A 16,035-nucleotide genomic window follows, 5' to 3' on the forward strand; every position below is an offset into this window, starting at 1 on the left:
CAGCGTGTAAGAGGTACGTGCAGACATAAGTGAACCATTTGCTATGAGCACTACCCGTCATAGAGTTGATCGAACATAAGAGTGGTCTGTTCAGCTATAAACGACCACTGTTGTGTTCACTGGATGTTGAAGAGTTGATGAATTCGTAGCCAATATAGTGTAATAGAACTTGATAGTTTAGGTTGGAGGCCAATTTCTGAATGCCTGGCCGACGTAAGGATGAAATACGAGACATGATAGAATAGAATAGCTTTATTTCCATATACTTGATGGAGGAGGCTGCAAGTAAAAGCTGCTCCAGTAGAGGCAGCTTGACGAGGCCCGCCGCCCCCCCCCCCTCATGACTCTATCATTTCCACATCTCGAACTTCTGTCCGAAATGATGACAATAGGTGATCAATGATGCCTACGCAAGGCATGCAAGCACTAGATGCAAGACGTTCTGTATCTATAAAGCGCTTCGATGTGTCTGTACTGTTTGCATTCGCTGTCTGCAGCTTAGTCTTCAGTGTGTATACTAAACCCAACGAGCTTCCGACGCGTCAGTTGGCATCCCGTTGTGTAAGATCATGTTCTTTGATTTTGTGCATCATGTTCGCTGGTACGCTAGTGTATGCTCATGTATATCGTCCATATCATGTGTTTCATAATGCACCAGTTTGAGCCTACACCTTTCACCGAGTTCATATGCATAATTGTGTGCCAGTGCGTGATACTTATAAACTTATGTCCACGGATTCTGCAAAAAAAAAAAAACTGGAACAAAAGGACGACGGAACTTATGAAACTTTCGTGCTAACGTTTCTACTGAGGCTCGGTCATCGTCAGAGTATCATAACTACGAGTACTTGCCAGAGCATTCTGGCAAAGACCGCGACCAGGCAAAAACATCAGCACGAAAGTTTCATACGTGCCCTTTTCCTTTCTGTGGGCCGGAAAAGGAAGTATACTGAAGGGTTCGATATTTTTCTACAACCGCACAACATCAGCAGGCAGTGAGGCAGAGGAAAGCATAGGGGAAAGTAACTGCACTTTTTAAGTGAATTGTAGAAATCATAAGCAAAAGGGAAATAAAACGGACGAAAAAACTATCTACCGCAGGTGGGCGACGAACCCACGTCCTTCTCATTACGGTTGCGGTGCTCTACCATTAAACTACCGAGTCGGCCATTCTCCCACCCACTTTCCTGGGTATTTGTGTGTGTGTGTGTCTGTACTAGATATAGCCCTGGGAATGTTTTCTCAGCGCCACTCGCGACTAAGGTACCTGACGCGAAACATTCTTTCAACCGCAGGCATCACGTGGTACGTCAACTTGGGAGAAGGCAACTGGCCTATATGTATGTATGATACTGAAATCCCGCTAATTCATCGTCAACCTTCAACCTGAGTGTTTTGTTTTTACTTTACGGCTAACAGCTGATAGTCTCTTGAAGAACAGTTTCCCTATTGACCTCCCTTGTTTATCATTCTCCCACACCAGCCAATTACTTGCTTGCGTCGCATGCGCACGGGAGACGTACCACCCGAGGGCTATTTGCTTCTTATGAAATGTGTAGAGGCAAGGCAGCAGAATCTGCACAATTTGTTCAGTCTTGACGTTAGTATTATGCGCACATAAGGCAGATACACTTCGTGTGTGAGCTACTCGTTCGCACTGTGTGATAGGCGTCAGAGCGTACCAAACGGAAGGCTACAGCCAGTGATAAAAATGCAGGAGAGATTCCTCCTACTTTCTCTCAACGCACTGCCGGAACATGTCTATTGATGCAGAGTTTACTAAGTCAAAGTGACATGCACTGTCGGCGCTGGTGTTTACGTTTCACCGCATTTACATAGTAGGTAAACTAAATTTCACACTCCACAAGATACCATTTTGATGCAAAGTGTTGCGGGCGCTCGATGCTGGAGCGTTGAGCGGTCATCGTAAAAGGCAAACGCTTTACCTGAAACCATGTGCACCATGGCCATAATTGAAATTACAATAATTTTTCTTTGTCAGAAATGTTTATGCGTACGCCCATGTGCGCCGATCACGAACTCAGCCGCTTCGCTTGGCCTAATATTTGGTCGACCTTGCTCCTCTCTCTTTCTCTGTCTATCCCCACTTCCGCGCTCTTTCTCTTTTTATTCCCCTACTCCTTCCCTCCGGGAAGGGTAGCCAACCGGACCATTGCTTAACCTCCTTACCTTTCTTTGCATCCTCTCTCTTTCTTTCTTTCTCTATCTTCTTCCTTTCTCTCTCTCTCTATTTCTCTCTCCTTCTCTCTCCCTCTCTCTCTCCCCCTTCGTCGATGGTCGCAGGGAATAATATCGGCTTTATTTCGGCACTGGCGAGTGGCGGTGGCTGAAATTCGCACATTTGAGTTTCAGAAGCCTTTCCCGTAGACATTAATCATTTAATTATGGGAATTTACATGCCTAAACCACGATCTGATTATGAGGCACGCCGCAGGGGGCGGGGGGGGGGGGCGGGGCGCTCCGTAAATTTGGACCACCTGGGGTTCTTTGACGTGTTTCACGCCAAGAAGACGTCGAAGTGTTTTTTGATACACTGCTGTTCTTTCTAGCTGCGGTTTATTTCTGTGAAAATCTAAGTGAACCCGCTGGTCCTCGCTCCCTGCTCGGTCGTGACGGAAATGGGCCCCCCCGCACGACTTCGGGCGACGGCGGCGTCAGCAGTGGCCGCCTCCAGGAAGCGCACCGGTCAACAAATCGACAGCGACAGCGAAGACACCCATGTTCACTCTCTCGGCAGTGAGGACACTTCCGATGACGACTTCCAGCTTGTGCAGCACCGCAGAGTGAAGAGAAGGAACAAGAGGACGTCTTCATCGTCAAGTACGCAAACTAAGACACACGCAGACGCCGGACACCAATACCACCATATTTGTGCCGTGCTTACTACCGTCAACATGAGGCTACTTAACACGTAATCTGTGTCGATGTCACTGGAAGCCATGGTGCCAAACGAAATATCGGACATTCGAGTGAATACCCTAAAAACTTTACTGGCGGTTGATGTCCAGCATGCGGCTGCTATATGATCCCTCTATGCAGCGTAATGGACCGCGATGGCATTCAGGTGCGCTCTTACATCCCTGTGGGATCTGATGCAGCCGACGGCGTTATCTACGACGCAGACGTCACCATCCTTATTAACGAATTGCCGAGGTCATGGTTGATGCTACCCGGCTAGGCAGTTCACACTGCGTGAAGATCGCATTGCCGATTGATGAGGTCATTGATGAGGTCATTGTTGATGTTACTCGCCTAGGTAGTGGACACTGCGTGAAGATTGCATTCAAGGGTAAATATATACACTCGTATGTTATGGTGGGACACTTCAGACATGCTGTGCGGCATTTCATTTTGAAACCTCTTCAATGCCGCAAGTGCATGGAACTGGCACACGTGAACAGTATCTGCGAAAATCAGGCAGCATGCCCCCGCTGCGTCGAGCCCCATGCTGCAGATAAATGTCGCGCGACTGTAATGAAGTGTTCGAACTGTGGCGAGTCACATGAAACTTCATTGAAGGATTGCCCACATATTAAGAAGGAAACGGTCAACATTAAAAGAGATGCTGAGAGATCATTCATCTCATCGCGACGCCATCGATAAAATCAGGAAGCAATGTTCCCATCACCGACGCTCCTCAAGGAAGGCTGTTGCCTCTGCGACGCGCATGGCACTTCCTACAACACCACCTCCTCCTCTGCCGCCTGCAGGCCAGGTACTGTGAAAAGAACCACGAAGAAGAAGGCCACGGAGAAGATGACATCTGCCGAATCTGGGCCGGCCCTACCAAAACGCTAGCATTCGCCAAGATAATCAGAGCAAACTTTTGATGGATAACCTCCGCTGATTTGTGCGACCAAGACAGGCAGGTAGCTGTAATGCAGCAATCACTAAATAATACAAGCTGCAAACACCAGCAGCTCGAAGTGCTCGGCAAGTACTGGATGCAGTAAATACAGTGCTGGCTGGCATCGTTTAACCCCTTCACCGTTTTTTTATATCAACGAATTTCTCCACAAAACTGCTTATTTTTTTTATTCCTGATTTCGATTATTATTGCAATAAAAAGCATGTATTCGATCTTAAAAAAATATTTAAAGCAAACACGAAGTCAAAGTAGCATATTCAAGTTTATTGTTTCTCAGAAAAAAGAAAAGGAACTTTCTGCTGGTAATGAACAATAAAAATTAAAGAATGACCACAGCCACCGATTTCTTAACTCTTTCACTGAGTTGTGGTGACAAAAAGTTGATTGCTTCACCGAGGAAGCATTGGGACGGTGTGGTAAATCTCAAAACAAGGGATCACGCATAGCGGTTTGTTGCAGCTCTTGCAGCATCCGCATCAGGAGCTGAAACCGGTTGCCACTCATCACCTCTCCGAAAATAGGTGTGAATAAGAGCTTGTTCCTGGACCAATACCAATCCTGTCGTGGCTTCTGCACAATTCCTTGCAACAGCAAGAGACCAAGAAACACCCACATCTCCTCCTCAGTCACCGGCACCCATTTTTTGACGCGGCTATGCTCACACGGACCGCAGCCCTTCACCTTCTCAGCAGCATTGCGGTTAGTTTCTTCGACCACCATTGAAATGAGTTCATCATCGAGGAAACGCTGAATATATTCAAGCAAGTCACCAGGCGAGCTTATAGTGAACGTCTTACCGGGAACTGCCAGAAAAGGAAACCGAGGAGGTCGTGTAGGAATGTTCGTGACGTCGATCTTCATCCACTGACGCGCGCTCGCAAAGTTCGCTTCCGAGCAATCATCTTCTTCATCAGAAGAGCTGCTGAGTACAACATCATCACTGTCATCCTCGCTCCCTGAAACAATGTACACATCAGTGTCTGAATCACCATCGTCTGACGAAGATGACGACGAAGAAAAGCGCCGTTTCCGAGAAGACGGGCCAGCAATACACGTGTCGCCTCCACTGGATGCCATTTTAAAACCAAGGTTGCCCTACGAAAAAAAAAGTTTACGCGGTTGAAGAAAAAGAAATTAAGCGGTCAGTGCTGCCATCTGTCGAGTAAAAATGCAAGCTACGCCACAAACGTGCGCCGCTCGTCCGAAACGCTGGAGGGAAGAACGTATTCAGCGCGGACGAGCTACACTCGTCCAAAACGGTTTGGGGACGGCCTGGCAAGGACGAGCACAGCTCGTCCAAAACGGTTAAGGGGTTAAGCACCATGGCTCGACCAATAGTCCGCTTCTGCAGTCAAGTTAAAAGTGTGTCGATCTTTCGATGGAATGCCAGATGTCTCAGGACCCGTATAGCAGTCTTTCGCTAATTCGTTTTTACAAATCGCTTCCCCATACTGGTCATTTGCGAACCAAATATATCAACTCTACTCAGACTGTCTGGTTACAAATCTTTCATCTCGTCTACATTTGGTGCGCGGATCAAAGTAATCATTTACATCCGCACGGACTTTACATATGTCGCTAACGTAGTAGGGCCTCATGACGACAACCAATATGTCTGCCTGCATGTCAAAAAGAAGGCTGTGTTATTTACACTGGTTGGAGCCTACAAATTCCCAGCGGGTCACTTTGATGGCAAAAGACTTAAGAAAATATTAATAATGACCAATGGCCCCTGGCTTATCACAGGTGACTTTAACGCGCATCACGAGCTATGAAGAAGCGCTTAAATTGACTCCAGAGGCAGGAGTCGTGCCTCCTTTGCTGCATACCATGATATGTGCTGTGAATGAATGCAGCCCTACAGTTCTGTGAGGCACGACCTATAGCATATAGCTGCTTGTACTTTGGTGTCGCGGAACCTTGCCTCGAGCGTTAAATGGTTTACTGACATAGAGACACATGGAAGCCACTATATACGAACATATATAAAGATTAGTGGAGTTCAGCAATGCTCCTCTACTGTCTTCCGCACAACCCGCCGTGGTTGCTCAGTGGCTATGGTGTTGGGCTGCTGAGCACGAGGTCGCGGGATCGAATCCCGGCCACGGCGGCCGCATTTCGATGGGGGCGAAATGCGAAAACGCCCGTGTGCTTAGATTTAGGTGCACGTTAAAGAACCCCAGGTGGTCAAAATTTCCGGAGTCCTCCACTACGGCGTGCCTCATAATCAGAAAGTGGTTTTGGCACGTAAAACCCCAAATATTATTATTATTATGTCTTCCGCACAGTTGATTGGTCTTGCGCACAGCATATGGATGACGAATTTCGGGAAGGCCTTTCACACAATATCGAGGATGCAATCGCAGAACCAACGAAAGCATTCATCTGCTCGCCCACAAGGTCAGCAAGGCGAACAGACTCGGATATAGAACTGGAGAGGCTGCGTGCGGCACGCCGACAGGCGGAGAGAAGGTATCGGCGCGCGAAGTCAATTTTGGATCTGAGGGCGCCCAGATCCAAAACACGGCCTTTTCGGCCTTTGCGGATACACGGCCTTTTCGCATCTGAACGGGCTTGGTGTACATGTCAGCTTGGGTATTCAAGAATATGTGCTGGCTTTCACCGTTCTGTGTACAACTGCAATGATTTGGCCACCACGTAGCACTTTACGGAGTCCTTCCGTCGTTATACTGAGAAGCGAATTGATGCATTGCGGAGAAGTCAATTTCCAGGGGATTGTGTACAATGCTTAGTGTTTCTTGAAGCTAAGGAGGTCGTTTGAAAACAAATATTGGGCCGCCTGCCTTCGCTTCTTCATGACGGCAGACTTTTAGGCTTGTGGTGAATTGCTTTATACCCTGAAAGGGGTGCTAGACGCGGATTATTTGCCGGCCTTTACTACCAGACAGAACCCGGATGTTGTGGAATAACACCCCCCCTCCCCCTGCAATCTTTCAAAACGTGATTCACTGGCACTTGACGTAGAAAAAAAAATAGAGGAAGAAAATGGCCGACTGCAGTAGCCCCTGGTTTTTAACACCTTTACATGTGTTCTGCTGCACCCAATTTTAATGAGGTCCCAATTGACTCATTCTTCTCGTTCTGTCCGAGCACCAAGCCTCGGCTTTCTGCCGTTCTTATCACACCTCCATTTTTCAAAAGTTTCAGCCCACTGCATGGAAAAACAGAGCTGCGCCCAGATCACTCCACAGGATTACTGTCGTGTCCAAGACATTTCAAAGCTCTAGAAGTCGAGAACCCCTGTACTCAACTTTCTGCAGCTTACGTACATCAGAAGTGTCGTAGGCGCGCCACCACATAGCCCAGAATAACGCCTACAAAGGCAGCTTTATCAGGCAGTCTTCTAAAAGGTCTGTGCACAGTAATTGAAAATTGAAATGCTTCCCTTGCGCACGAAAACGTGTCGACACTCCAGTTAATAAAAGAAGCGCTAACTTCAGCGTGGTCTGCAATCCTTACGCGAAAGTGGCGCAGCGAGACTTCTGCTTTTTTATTTACTTTTGCAGGGTCAAAAATCTAATGGCGAGTTCATGGTTAAGACCGAAACAGACTCATGGACCTCTAGGAAACTTCAGCTAATGGACGATGTAAGTATCACTCGTTTTCTTTTCTTTTAAGTGCACAGTAGCCATAGGCGATGTGCCCGTTCAAGAAAAACAATGCTGTTCACTACATGTGTTCCATGCAGTAACTGTCAAAATAGTAAGGTTTTCTGTCCCTCTGCCGATATTCTGCAGACCATTGACGTGAGATAGCGACTTGCACTGGGGACATCGGGAGAATGCAAACGTATAACTGTTCTGTCCTTGTGAAACTAAACGCTTCTGAACGACGTCGACGTGGTGCACTACCACTATGGTCACTATGAGACATCACCAGAATGCACAAAACTTAAAGGAAGCGTGACGTCTGTATTAGGCAGCACTTTTGGAATTGCACAGATTTCCCCGAGTCAATTATGGTCAGCTTGGTGTAAGATTACAGTACAGTTATAACAGAGGTCCCATTGCAGTGATTTCACTTCTCTTCTTGTGTGTAGTTTGTAATCTGTATTGTTTCGCCGAATATATATGCTATAAACTTCCGTTCAATATAAGTGGATAAGAATATCAACATTGAACAGTTACCACCCTCTTCCGTACGCAATGAAGAAATCAATAATACAACTATTTAGTCCTGCAACTAATTTTTCCTCACGAGCTTTCACTTCACACAAGACAAACGATAAGCGTGACATAGATGTTATACTGCCAATAATTGAGGGCTAAATAAGAACAATTAGCTAATTTCGAAAGTGGCCACTGTACAGCAGTTTTACTTGGTTGCCATTAGAAATTCATAGTGGACAACGGCTCTTTCCTACTAGACCAGTCACCTGATCAGAAAGGCACTCGTTATCTAAAAAAATCACAACCTAATTAGGTATTTATTATAAATATACGGTCAACAAACCTTGTACGTTCATTATCACTCAATCTTAGTCGCTCCTTCAGGAAGCTTGGCGCAGACACCAAGACTTCATAAAGTGCAACCTACTTACGTGTGTATAGGGCCAGCACGCACAATTTCAGAAAACTTATTTTCCGCATATTCAATGGCTTAAGTGGAGTCACCGAAAGAGGGAGAGAACTATTTTATGTTGTGTCTGGCAGGAAGGGCACGTCGTTTATTCACCCTCAACCGCATTTATCTCGGTACAACCGTTAGGACTACGTCGCTGGCTCAGGCATTCTTCTTCAGTGCAACAGCAGTTTCTTGTTTGAATTAAAATGCGCTGCAAGTGCGAGTTGCCCGGGTTGCTTTTCAGGATTTCACTTCCATGCAGGCCATGCCGGAAGCGGAAGCCCACAATCGACGGTGGCGCTGCTTGGCGGCAGCGCCACGGTTCCACTACGCGGATATGTCCTCCGGGCCCGAAGACCCGGACAACCGATATCGGATGCAGAACCTGGTGAGGAACCACCACGCTCAAAGTTGTCGCAGAACGTGGAGCCTTAACGTGACCGCTTACGTATAATTTTCTATAGTATTTGTGATTCCCGACGTGTTGGCACACAGCAACGAAACTTCTTTAGACCTCCCTTGCTACGACAGGCAGCATCATTGAAGACAACTAGATCCTGCGCACGTTTCTGTCATATCGTCTACGCGACAATGTCCAGCATGAAAAGCTGTGTGTTGCGTTATGCGTCATACAACAGAAAGTCGAGCGATGCTGCGCATTACGTTATCGTGTCAGGGGGAAAGAAGCGAAACTCCCCAAAATTCTTTCACGTAATTTGTAATCGTACAGTTAGTGCTGTAGAAGCCATTAAAATTCAAGCCATGAGCTCATGCAACAAGCAGCGCGAACGAAACACGAGGACGCAGTAAATGGCAGGACCAGCGCCGTGTCCTCGTTTATCACGTCCTTGTCTTTCGCGCTCACAGTTGGTTTCTTACCATGAGTCACCAACTAGCCCAAATTGACACTTTACTCAATTTCATGACCGCAAGTGGCATGCTTCTTCAACTTTCAAACCCACCGTGGTTGCTCATAGCTATGGTGTTGGGCAGCTGAGCATGAGGTCGCGGGATCGAGTCCCGGCCGCGACGGCTGCATTTCGATGGAGGCTAAATGCGAAAACACCCGTGTACTTAGATTTAGGTGCACGCTAAAGAACCCCGGGTCGTCAAAATTTTCGGAGTCCTCCATTACCGCGTGCCTCATAATCAGAAAGTGGCTTTGGCCCGTAAAAACTCCATAATTTCTTTTTAAGCTTTCAACCGCTACTGTCTTACACCGAGTAAATTGCGCCAGCATGATGCTGTTTACTTAGTTCGCAAAGCTAGTTTTTATTGAAAAGACTGATCCTTCACTCATGTTCGGCGCCAGCTATAACATCAAAGAAGTTACTGAGGAAAGAAGCACGTATTGCAGTGTATGCATATATATGCTCATATTGTCTTCAGTTTTCGAAACAGAGGAAGCCTATAAGTGTTATAAAACCTACTACAGGGCAACTTCTTTCCCGGCCTGGAAGAAGCCGGCCTGATGGGCCGCGCTGAAGCGCTTGTGGACATCAGCAAACACTCTCCCCCAACGGGCGCCGCGGCAGGGTTACCCATCCGGCATGACATGATGTACCACGCGATGGGGCCTCCCGGAGGACCAGGGGCACCCGGCGCACCACCCACGTCGCGCCCGGGACCGCCTCACCACCAGATGGGACACCACCCTTCCACCATGGACGGTAAGAAAACGCGCTAGTCGCTGGTCGTTGACGTCACCCTATTTACTCCTATGAAACGACAGCAATCCCGTGTTTGGCAGCAAAAGCGAGAAAGAAGCGGCCCAATCGTGGCGTGGTCTGACGATGCCACCAGCGACTTCGACTCTAATGTACTTTACCTGGACAAGTAGCAAGACGAGCAAGTTCCATGACAAATTGAAGCTCCCAGCTAATAAGGTACAATGCTTCGTGGTGTAGCTTCTTTCCAGTATAATCTTCTAAAAAGTTCTATAAGCCTGCAAAAAGAGTTTTTATCTCATGCTTAATAACGAAAGAAAGTTCAATGGTAATTCGAGACGTTAGCCTCGCTACAGGTTTGGCATGCTTCTTAATATGAAATGAACGATTTTAAGTGAAGTTTATGCACAGGTACTGAGGGCAACAACAGGGGATGATGGCCCTCACTGACAAGTTATTCAAGCTAGGCTTTCTATTAGGCTTTGACAAAACGGCGCTCTACTTCAGCAGCACAGTGCGCACAGTCAAGCAGCAGGTTGCTCTCGTCGCAGTTGCGAGTACGGAGAGTACGCCAATGCAAGCAACTGCTAGCACGCGACACAGTGTTTGAAAAAGCGCCACAGACGTTTCGCGTGGATTAAACCGGGAAACGCGTGCCGACGGCTTTCCTCAACGCCGCCGCTTTCCCGCTTCCATCGCACGCAGGTATGGATCTTCTCGACCCGCTGTGCCCGTCGTCGCTGCCTGGCCCGCTGGGCGCCATGCAGGGCCCTCCGTCCACGGACGGTGTGGGCCACCAGCTGCCGCCCCTGTACGGCATGCATGCCGGCGGCGCCGGGGGCGGCTTCCCCGGATCGGCCGTGCACGACGCCGACTCGGACCCGCGCGAGCTGGAGGCGTTTGCCGAGCGCTTCAAGCAGCGGCGCATCAAGCTTGGCGTCACGCAAGCCGATGTGGGCCGCGCGCTAGCCAACCTCAAACTGCCCGGCGTGGGATCGCTCTCGCAGAGCACCATCTGCCGCTTCGAGTCCCTGACGCTGTCGCACAACAACATGGTGGCGCTCAAGCCCATCCTGGGGGCGTGGCTCGAGGCGGCCGAAGCGCAGGCCAAGAACAAGCGCACCGACCCGGACCTCCCGGGTGTGCTGCCGGCCGGTGAGAAGAAGCGCAAGCGCACCTCGATCGCGGCGCCCGAGAAGCGCTCGCTCGAGGCCTACTTCGCCGTGCAACCGCGGCCGTCGGGCGAGAAGATCGCCGCCATCGCTGAGAAGCTGGACCTGAAGAAGAACGTGGTGCGCGTCTGGTTCTGCAACCAGCGCCAGAAGCAGAAGCGGATGAAGTACTCGGCGGTGCAGCACTAGCGGCTCCGGTACGAGGCCGCGCGGCTCTCCACGAACGTGCAGTGGTGTGACTCGGCCGCGCCGCCAGCCGCGTTGCGTTGCACGCCCGCGCTGGAGATGGCCTGCTTTGGTGGCCAGATGCCACTGGCATCGGGCCACCAGGAGAACTGTCAGCAGAATCAAAACGCCTTCTGAACGTAACCCGCGGTGAAGATGAAACGCAAAGCAGTCGCTCGCATGCCATATAGCCTTTAGGCCCGTGCAACAACTTGCTTTCTTGGGTTTTTAACTGATTATGCCCCTTTGTTATTATCGGTCCCGTGCAGACTCTTCTTCACCCCTCTCGTGATCAACGCGAATAAATGGGCCCCGATTTGTTGAATCCCGTTCCCACGAAAAAACAGCCTCTTAGCGCGAGCGTGCAAAAGTCTATACGATGGTGGAGCACCGAGCCTTGGTGCTGATACTCTGACAACTATTTATTTGCCAAAGATGATCATTTAAATTCTTCACGAGCACACTGTTCTTAGCACAGAAAGTGAGGGGGCTCACCGTTTCTTCATCAAATATATATAACCTTCTCTCTAAATGATCGAAAATTAAGTTCCCCTGAACCATATGAAGCAGCGAATTACATTATTAGGCCAGCTCACCTTGTCAGAAGACACCACCCGGTCTCGCGTCTTTACTTGCGATTGCCGACAGGCGCGTCACCTTTTCAACTAAGGAAATTTAAAGGTTACGGTACGAAATCGTTCTGCGGCAGCCATCTCCAGTTGCTCCGCGGCGAGCGACAGCCGAACAAAAAAAAAAGGAAAACACGCAACGTTGGCAACTACGGGACTTCACGCAGTGACTGACTGCAGCGTGTGTTCGTGACAGTGAAATGGGACTTCTGGGCTGGAGCAACAGCGTTGATACGGCGTGAATATGTGCGCCTTCCTAGTCTATCCAGCCGTGCACGGAGCTTTCTCTCATCCTGTCGGCCGAAGCGTATCCCGGGCCGTGAAGTGACAGCGCTTCTCCTTCCGCGCGGAGCGTTTCGACACGAGGCGGCGTCCGAGCCGTCGTTACCAGAGCCGGCAGTGCGGCTGTCGTGTGCGACTGACTCTGACCTGACGCGCCCGTGACGTCCTCGTGACCCGACTCGGCTTCCCTGTCTGTCGTCCCATTTCGCAAGAAATTTCAGTGTTGCGACTGTGTGTTTCTACGCGTTATATATAATTTAACTTATTAAAAACGGAGTGGCGAATGCGCCACCCTTCTGGAGCCGCAGAATTACCGAAGGGCGATATTTGTCGAAAGCGCAGCGTACCAGCACTGTCTGTAAGAGAGAGGAGGCCTCCGAGAGTCAGCGTGATGTGGGCACAGAATTTGGCTTCACAAAGCACGTAAGCCGCTGCTATTCCAGCAACAAAACGAATGCCGCTATTTTTTAACGTCCCCGGTGTATCATCGTTACACCGATCTGTATTCGGCCGATAACTCAAAAATTAGGAGACGTTCAATCTCTTGTAGATAGTGCTGAGTAGCCTTCAAGAGGCTTGTTTTCTTAATGCGGCTGACTTCATGTCTCGCGAACCACGCCGAGGTGATCAGAGGTAGTGACTTGGCATCATTCCTCGGTTTTTGGAGAGGCTTCAGTTTGACTTGGTCGGTGTCTATTATGGTAGCTGGAAAACTTAAACGTCCAAAAACTTCTTTAATGAAAGCGTTTGTCACATCATAGGTGGAAATCCCAGTTTATTTAATGGAAGCGTGATTAAAAACGATCGTGCTGTTTGCCCGTGTTATCGTAATGCGAGAATGTTGTGATTGGGCTTTACACATGGTGAAAGAAAGGCGTTGTATTGAGTAGCGTTGCATTATGCGTTTCTTAGCGTTAAGTGTTGCAGAGCATTCTTGTCGTTTGTGGAAAAAAACAAGCTGTTCCTTGAACAAGTAGGCCGCATTTTGTCCCCTGGTTGTTTGTGTCCTACTGGTCAAATTGATACACGGAAACACTGACACACAAAAAGAAAGGTGGAATAAAAGCGTTTTCTAAATACAGCTTAGGGCATGTGGTCTGCAGAGCACGCTCCGGTTACAGGCAATCGCCTAGTCTTACGTCGCCAAGCTTACACGCTTTTCCAACCAGATATATCTCCCTGAACTTGTTATATTTCGTTTTATTTTTCGTTTTATTTTTTCCAGTGTGACGACAACGAGTGATTAGTACGGCCGTTGCACGAAGTTTCAGGGTCGGTGGAGTGGCACGAGTGAGAGTGCTGTAAGGTTTCCTGGCGGTGAGTGAATGACCGCGGTTCTTTTGGGGTAAGAAATCGTCAAATAAAACCAAGAGATGTCAGAACACATATCAGAAACAGTGTAGCTAGGCTTTCGGAAGATGTTAGCGCTCATGTGCGTAGAACACGGGCGAAACGACAGAGCAGGTTTGACCAGAAAATAGTAGAGGATGACAAGCGGCCATGGATGCTGCGTAGGCTCGCCCCGGGGAAAACGAGATGATAGCCAAAGCTTGCGTCGATCACGAAGCATTCCTGTGCAAGCCTGCATGAACTGCTTACAGAGTGCTCAAGGGGTAACGGCAACTATTGTTAGGTGGTGTGGCGGTATCTTACGTGCAGCTTACGCGGAAAGTAAGAAAACTCATTCCGCTACAGATGTCACACGCATAGTTTCAACGGCAATTCATGTCGCAACTCGGTCTATGCCAGATCGCGAAGGATAGAACGCCGAGCCAGTTGGCATTCCACGCTGACGACAAAAATCAGTGTCACGCGAAAGAAACAAGGAGGCAGCGACGAAGTTGCTGTCGTCGAATAGAAATCTGCGCCGTTGCCTCCGTTTGCATCTCGTAGTTCGCGAAGTTGGAAAGTCGCCACGCCTGAACGTAATTCTTCACCAGCGAGCCGCACAGGAACAATTCATGCTGTACATGCTGATCAACGCATAGCCTCCAAAAGCCGTTGAGACTGTTCATGTGACAAAGTCGAAACTATTGTTCTAATTATCACTGCCCTGCGCCAAAGAAGCCTGCAGAAGAGTCACCGCAAATAGTGGACTTGTGGTGCAGTCACGCTTTTAGCAAGTGGCACAAACGTTTCCGTAAGGCTTGCTTACATCCGACTTCAAGGCCACAATTCGCAAAGCTGCTGATGCGTAAAAGGACTTTGTGGTTGACTGTCGCCCAGACGGTTCTTCTTTTTTTCTTTACGTTATAACGAGACACCGCAGTCCGGTTATGATCAGCCCCCGTGGCGGTAGAACGTTTAATCGGTGTCACTTACGGACGCCTTCATAATCGCGACTTCTTGTGTTCGAAACAACAAAACTTCTTTCGCCTAACACTGCTTTGTCACTGGTCAAAACCACGAGTGTTGGTCAATCGCGATAGCCGAAGTTGCGGTAGCGGAGGCACCGTCCAATCACGAATTGCACTTGCGTAAGAGAAGACCAGTTTGTGGAAAGCTATACAAATGTAGTTGCGGGCAGACCTCGAAAGGATTATGCGAACTAGGGACGAAAGGTGTTTTTCGTGATAAATCTCCTTACATGACGACGCCCGCGATTAACTGCGTAAACGCCAGCAGGTGCATGAGCGCCACGTTATCGGAAGAGAAAAATTGAGCGACGGAGAAGGTTCTTAGGAAAACGTACGTGGAGAGCGTGTGAAAGTATGAAATCGCCAAAGAATCCAGAACATTGCAACGCGTCGAAGGGTCGTCAACACGATAAGTGTGCTCTCACCACAACGCTTTAACTGAGGGACTCGTACTTGTGGCTCGCGCTCATAGTTCCTTTTGAAGGCGTTATTGCTGTGCTGCGTTCGATGTACTTGCCGTTTGACTGCTGGGTGCGTGGTAAAGGTTCCTCAGCGCTGGGAAATATTGGCCCTTTTTTTTCTGCTTACATCAATGTTCACGATGGCCCAAAAGCCAGCGGAAGCGAAAGAAACGTTCAAATACTTTAGGACGTACGGACGGAACTCTATAGTTCTGATCTCGAAGTGTGGTACATTTGCTGTTGAGTCAGTGCACATCCTGCGATCGTCTAACAGCCAAGCATTGTTTCGCGCGCGTTTGTAATGCAAAACAGCGCGAAGGGCGCGCCTAACTAAAAGCCAGCCAGCCAACCTATCTTTATAAAGGGCGGTGTGCCCAAGAACTGTTCAGAAGTGTCACGTGTCATAGTTCCGTTTGTTGATTTCTTTGCGCAATGGATTGCCCAGCTTGTATAATTTTCGGTGGGATGTAAATATTTCGGGGGGAAGTAAACACCACTGTGAAGCTCATTAAATGTGTTTCAATACCTGTGAAGACCTTGTGTTGTTCCTGCTGTACGTGTCAGCTTCTTGCTTGCTCCGGGGGTCACCATACTGCGACATCCTCGCCGGAACTGGAGAAGGTATGACGTAGAGGTCAGTCAATATAAAAGGAAGGAGGAGAGGCGGTAGAGTCGAGGAGCAGCAGCATATCTTTTTTAACAGTCGCTGTACAAAACTACAAGACTTTTATACGGATTTTTTTTGTTTGAAGTACACGCACATATATCA

The 16,035-nt window shown here is 48.7% G+C and overlaps 1 protein-coding gene across 1 annotated transcript in view; it reads left to right on the top strand.

Moving 5' to 3' along the window:
- Positions 1-15,791, top strand: part of acj6 (abnormal chemosensory protein 6) — a 54,895-nt gene extending 39,104 nt beyond the window's left edge. Inside the window, exons 2-5 of the mRNA XM_075689234.1 lie at positions 7,417-7,497; positions 8,736-8,861; positions 9,909-10,143; positions 10,846-15,791. Coding sequence (XP_075545349.1) covers positions 7,417-7,497; positions 8,736-8,861; positions 9,909-10,143; positions 10,846-11,501 — 1,098 coding nt within the window. The 3' untranslated portion in view covers positions 11,502-15,791. The remainder of the gene's footprint in view (positions 1-7,416; positions 7,498-8,735; positions 8,862-9,908; positions 10,144-10,845) is intronic.
- The last annotated feature ends 244 nt before the right edge of the window (positions 15,792-16,035 follow it).

The sequence above is a fragment of the Dermacentor variabilis genome, chromosome 4 (genome assembly GCF_050947875.1).
Source record: "Dermacentor variabilis isolate Ectoservices chromosome 4, ASM5094787v1, whole genome shotgun sequence".
NCBI classification, from domain to species: Eukaryota; Metazoa; Arthropoda; class Arachnida; order Ixodida; family Ixodidae; genus Dermacentor; species Dermacentor variabilis.